General features: G+C 37.8%; 1 protein-coding gene across 1 annotated transcript; it reads right to left on the reverse strand.

Annotated features, from left to right (window-relative positions):
• Positions 1–3453: 3453 nt before the first annotated feature.
• On the reverse strand, positions 3454–6680 carry LOC103634325 (uncharacterized). The gene is given in 8 exon segments (XM_020541173.2): positions 3454–3918; positions 4001–4105; positions 4695–4787; positions 5153–5365; positions 5446–5690; positions 5898–6252; positions 6349–6548; positions 6635–6680. Coding segments are annotated over 8 exon segments (1617 nt in total). The 3' UTR covers positions 3454–3558.
• Between the last annotated feature and the right edge of the window lie 235 nt (positions 6681–6915).

Raw genomic sequence — 6915 nt, forward strand, 5'->3', positions numbered from 1 at the left:
AAAGGGACCCCTAGGCGCATGGAGGAGAACACCAAGCATTCCAAAAGCACTCTTGATCACTCACACTCCATTCTTGCGCACTTGTTCAACATTCTAGTGATTTGAGCTCCGTTCTAGTGTGCTAGTCTTTTGAGCTTAAGTCTGGGTCTTGTGTGTGTATTTGCTGTGATCTTAGTGTCTTGTGTGAGTTGCTAATCCCTCCCTTACTCCGTACTTCTTTGTGAACTTCAAGTGTAAGGGCGAGAGACTCCAAGTTGTGGAGATTCCTCGCAAACGGGATTAAGAAAAGCAAGCAAAACACCGTGGTATTCAAGTGGGTCTTTGGACCGCTTGAGAGGGGTTGATTGCAACCCTCGTCCGTTGGGACGCCACAACGTGGAGTAGGCAAGTGTTGGTCTTGGCCAAACCACGGGATAACCATCGTGCCATCTCTGTGATTGATCTCTTGTGGTTATTGTGTTTTGTTGAGACTCCTCTCTAGCCACTTGGCGACTATTGTGCTAACACTTAACCAAGTTTTTGTGGCTTAAGTTTCAAGTGTCACAGGATCACCTATTCACCCCCCCCTCTAGGTGCTTTTAGCCACCCACGAATACCAGTCCGCTTATAAGCTTGAACTAATCGTGGCCGCTGTGGGTTGATCGGATGGCTGCAGTCGCTTGATACCCGTTCGGCTGGGGATATATGCATAAGGGCCCCTGCAGTTTTATTCAATCAACCCGCGGTCCCACCTGGTCTTAAGAACTATTACAGCTAGGTCCTGAAAACTTGCTTGCGACCCCCTGGGCTTCGCTGGAATTGTGGCAGCAGCCCAAAAATTAAATAGAATAGATAAAATTGATGAAGAAAATAATTTTAGGATAAAAATAATTCCCTAAACTTCGGAAAATCATATCTCCTTTGTTTTAACTCCGATTTGATCCATTCGAATTGCGTTGGCTTCGTAAAAATATTCTCTACGCAGTAGCAACATCATGTGTACCATATTCCATATAATTATAATTAGGAAAGTGTTCAATCTTTATTCAGTAGACTAACTCGACTAACATAGGATTAATCTCTCTATAAATATAATCCGGGTAAAAGGTAATCCCTAACCAAGTTATGATCTAGGTTAAAGTTGAATTAACTATTTAGAATATACTTTCTTATATACAGTATGCTATTCAATTTATAATATAGTTTAATCACATAGACATCACATAAATCATATCTTTATAACCATAACTTCGATTTTAGTCATACTCGAAACCACGATCTCGTAACAGCGCGTAGTTATTATTACACAGTTTATTCTTATATTTGGTGTGATGTTAATTTTATCTATACCATGTTTGTTTGTATTTCTACGACTAGCGCGAGGACACGTGTCATCTGAAAATCAAGTTGGTTCCTGGAATCTCAAGTGCCAGGCAAGTTGTGCCCTTGATCACTTCCTTTTCCCAGCCATGTTCTTATTAATTATAATGATCTACATAGGTTAATTTTGATGGGATCCAATAGGTTACCTCAGTTTTGGTTATCTTTATACCTTGATCACCCCTGAAATATTTTTGGGTAGTACCTGCTATTGCTTTATGTGGATTTGGGTATGAAGATACACTATTCATGATTATTCTGTTATTATCTTGTTATTATTACTGTGCATGTTAAGATCATTAAATTAATGGGAACATGGAGCGACCACCCGGGAAAACAGTGCTACCACAAGGGTTTAATGGGACGCCCTTGGCTGATTAACTAGGAAAGCTATTGGAGGTCTACCTTACCCGAAAGGGGCAAGGGCAGTAGGGGAGTGGTCAGTATAGGGAGGTCCTTGGTTGATTTTGCTGCGATGGCGGTCAGGCAAGAACCCTGCATTGGAGCTTCCTATAAACTGTAGCGGGTTTTCTGAAGCTAGTGGAACTTTGTAAAGGCCTCGTAGTGTTACCCTGCCTCGCCTCCTCGGTAGAGGTGTATGGGAAGTCGCGATCCCTTGGCAGATGGGTAACATGACTTGTGGGTAAAGATGCGCAACCTCTGCAGAGTGTAAAACTGGTATACTAGCCGTGCTCACGGTCATGAGCGGCTCGGACCCTCACATGATTAATTTATGTAACTTAAATTTAATTTGACATTTGCATCGCATTTGGGATTATTTTATTATTACTTTATTATTATTATGGTTTGGTATTTACTTACACTTAGTAACTGCTAATAAAATTTTGACCAACTACTTAAAAGCAATGCTCAGCTTTAACCCCTATCATTGATTAGCCTTACACATCAAATGAACTCACACCTTTGTGAGTTTATGTCCATTGGTTCCCCACAACTTGTTGAGCTATGATCATGTGTGAGCTCACCCTTGCTGTCTCACACCCCCCCACAGGAGAAGAACAGGTGGTTCAAGAGAAGCCACAACGAGGAGTTCGATTCGATCTAGGTGGCGTCTCCCAGTTGACTTTCTGGCGCCAAGGATAGATTTTAGATCCTGTTATATTTATCTTCTATTTTTGTAAGTCTTCCGCTATGTATTAAGTACTCTGATTATTGTGACATTTATCTCTATACACTCTGTTATTATATATGTTGTCTTCTTGGCGCATGTATGAGATGCACCTGGCTTTGTTCCTTAAAGCCGGGTGTGACAGAAGTGGTATCAGAACAAATGTTGACTGTAGGACGAAACCTAGATAGAAATGGACAAAACCCTTACCTACTTACCTTACTCTGACTCATTCTATACTTATCTCATCTTGATCTTGTCTCACCTTTTGCTGTCATACTCTGATTACTCTTATCTTTCACTACAACCTTCTATGCCTTCTGTGACATTAACATTACGTCACAAACAGCAGTATTTTTGTCATACCTTACATGTTGGTGACGTCATTGTGACGAAAATTACATCGTCACAGAAGGTGCGTATTAAATGGAGTACTATGACGAATAACAAAAAAATGTCATAATAGTTTATGACACAAACTACAAACGTCACTACTTCTATGACAATCGAATTCGTCACTAATTATGTTTAAATATGTCACAATTCATGTATTCGTGCCTTGCCACGTGGCTGATTACGTGGCGAGATGACATGGCAGTTGACGTGGCAGGTGATGTGGCAAAAATGTTGTGACGATTTCATTCGTCACAAATGTTATGATGTGGCATGCCACATGGCAGATGATGTGGCAAAATGATGTGACAAAAATATTTGTCATAAATATCAATGATGTGGCAGCTGATGTGGCAATATATTTGTGACGATTTTTGTTCATCACAAAGTACGATGGCGTTGTAATATATTTATGACGGATTTTTCATCATAAGGCGTGGTGAATTCATAGCGTCATGGTCACATGCTAATAACCAAAACATTGAATTATTTAGTTCAACATTCACACAATTCATACAAGAGATACTTTTATAACTTCAAATCGTATGATTGTAGATCATGTAACTTAAAATACAAAGGAAATCCTATAACTTCAACTCAAAGTATGAAAGTTTAAACATATTCCAAATTTATAAAACCTGAATCCAGAACTAATATAACATGATACTATAGCAGACTTAAGATGGGGGCACTTGGCTTCGATTGAAGCTCAACAGTTGATGGAGGAGACTATTATTTTCTTCCATCGATCTCTTCATATTGTCCATGGTCTCCTTTGAGGCCTGTGCCTGAGCCTTTAAGGTTTCTACTTCTTCCCGAAGTCCATCTTTTTCTAGCCTCTCAAACTCCAATTGATTCTGAAGTTCTTGAACCATTGCAGAAACAGTTGTTGTGGAGCTTTTCTTGGAGTTATCTTGCAGACCAACATTCTTTAGAAATAAACTGGAGCCCCCTAGCACTTCAGAAACAACTTCCATAGGAGACTTCTGCTGTTGTCCATCCTCAACTGGTGTTGTCACCATTGCTTCCATGTCAACCTATTATAAATATTATTTGTTAGTATAACATAGTCGTAGTTGTAATTTTTCAGAACAAACATAAAAGAAAATGAGTACTCACAATTGCTTTCTTTACATTTTCAGAAAAACCTTTCTTCTTGCTGCAATGCATGTCCTTGAAAAGATCTATTGCACTCGGTTCAGCATCCTTATATTTCTCTTGTTTCTAAAGCGAGGAAATGAATCTGGTGAGAATAGAGACCTTGGCACATAATGTACAAGTCAGATTTATAAATTTCAATATGACGTATATTGAAGGTTGAACATTTGTTAAAAGGTTTACAATACATTTTAGATATGGACAGTACTAAATCGGTTGAATGAAATAATATTTCTAGTAGATATATGAGCAGTGCTAATTCATCATCTAAAAAGATAAAAGACAGTGATGGCAGCATGCTGCTTTCTCTATAGCTTGGCATTGGGTTGCTTTCTCTGCAGTAGGTGTTGCAATGCAGCCACAATGAACAGAGGAAGCAAACTCCAATAAATAAAACTAGAATACATATTTGCTACTGTTATCAAAATGATCTATAATTTACAACATATAATTGTGGACATATTGATTGAAAGCTAGTCAAACTTCTTTGAAGGCCTAGGAAACTGCTCTGACATCCAATGATCATTTTCTTACCAATAAATTAGGGGACAACTTCATGAGTAAATAGAGATGTTAATATTGAATTTATTGGCAGCAGTAAACAATCAGAGATTTGGCAACCATGTAGTTCAGTAACCAATGATGCTTTTCTTACCAGTAAATAAGCTTTTGCAATATATGACTGGGATCCTGTGCATTGTTGATACTGTACTTTTTCACGATTAAGTTTATTCTTCATACAACTATCCTGTACATTAAATCAACATGTTAGAAATAATATGTACAATAAGTAGTGTGAAATAGTATAGCAGTTTTCAGAGTCTACATTAGTTAATTATTGCATTGGTTTTCTCTATGTGCTACTTTATTTGATGTTTTTAGTTATGTTGCAGAATCTGAACTATATGTACTTTTATTGGGTGCATTCACTAAGGATGGTGCAAAAGCTAGATCAATGTTCCATTATCTAAAAGGTAGACACTTAATGTGGGCATAAATTATTTGGGACGAAATGTCAAAATAGGAAAGGTAAAATTCATAAGGATATCCATGATTTCACTTCAAACAATAAAGATAGTATAGTGCAAGTCAGTGGAGATTTATTGCAAAAACCTTGTGTTTTGGGGTAGACCACTTCTCCACCAACTTTCTCCAGTCCTCATCAGACATGCTTGAAATAGGCGATGTAGTCCTCACTTGATTAGCAGGTATCCCATTGAAATACTTTTGTTTTAGTCTATACCTCATTTGGCGTTGTCCAACCTTTAGCATATCTAGACATGCAACTTCCACTGCCTTGCTATCATTGTCCATGGTGAATTGAGCCTGGTAAATAAGAAACAATTTCAACAATAATTGAAAATGTCGATGAACTGTAACTTGACAAATGAGTAAAAGTAACTTACAGTAACTTTTCCAATATAGTTTTTTATTGTAGGTTCATTCTCTTTCCTCTTGTACTCCTTCCAGTGGTGAAATATTGGAATGTGCTGCCTCAATGTGATTCCCCCCTCTGATGCAAACTTAGCAGCTTGAATGGGTGGCTCTGGCCTCTTGCTCCCTTCAGTAATTTGGATTGGAATCTTCATTCCTAGTCCTCTGCTTAACGATTCAAGTTGTTTGCCCATACTTTTTCTCCTTGGTATGATATCTATTGTTCCTGGTCAGGACACAAAAAGTTTTTGATATGTGTGATGCTGCATATAACTAAGAATTAGTTGCCATAAATCATACTAAAACATATGAGTAATTTTGTTTAAATTTAAGTTATACTAGTTACCTAAACTAATGCTGGAAAACATAAAAGTTATTTGCTCAAGGATAGTTCAATGTCTAAATAGTTAAAATGTTTAGTTACCTTCAACTGCATTGTGGTTATCACTCTCCTCCTATATCAGAGAATTAGGCTCTATAGCATTGTCTATGTGATGTGTTGGGTTATTGTCTATGGTGGCATTTGCACTAGGTTGTGTAGGAACAACAAGAGTTTCGATCGAATCATGGTTTGTAGCAGGACATGAACTGAGTTGTTTATGAACAGACGGGTTGTGGCTATTTTCTTGGTTTATTTCAGCAATTCTTTGCCTAGTGACTCTAATTGTTCGCTCATGTGCAGGTGCCACAATTCTTTTATTTCCTCTTGTTACTTTTGTTGAGATCTGATGACCATCATCGGATATGTTGGCACGACCACTGTTACGACATTGGGATTCCTGAATATGTAGAATACAATAAGGATATGCATATCAAATTCATTGTGAACCCAAAACTAAAGATAGATAATTGAGAAGCTAAGAATTAATAAGTACTATAGTGACCTCTTCATTAGAATTATCAGTGTTTTCACCATCATATAAACTCTCTGATTGTTGAGGACAGTCTTCTTTGTTGTTTGCAGCTGTAGCAGTCACCAGTGATTTCAATTGTCCAAGGCCTAGCCGTTGAAACAATTGATTGTTCTTCATCATATTCATAGCCCTTATTTTCTCGTAATCAGTTGGCATAGGTTCTGTTAATGTAACACAAAGTAAAATAAAGGCATACAATACTAAAACAAAATAAATTAAGAAGGTATTGCCATAAAGAGTAAATTACCTTCGGGTTTCCGTGAGGTCCATGTGGACCTCTTCCCTGGAGCCATCTTAGTCACCGGATCAACAACCACCAGATGCAGGGGTGGACCTAGGTATTATATAAAAACTGTCTAAAGAAGGTATACTAGAGCAATATATGCAGCTAGGCACACATTCACTATTCAGGTTATAACCCCATCATGAACAGAAATGGTGTTGTTGAATAGATAAAATAACATCAAAGCATTGATGTTCAACCATTTCAGCTTGATCATGTTATGGATGGCAAGATAAAATAGATAG

This window comes from Zea mays, chromosome 7 (genome assembly GCF_902167145.1).
Source record: "Zea mays cultivar B73 chromosome 7, Zm-B73-REFERENCE-NAM-5.0, whole genome shotgun sequence".
NCBI lineage: Eukaryota > Viridiplantae > Streptophyta > Magnoliopsida > Poales > Poaceae > Zea > Zea mays.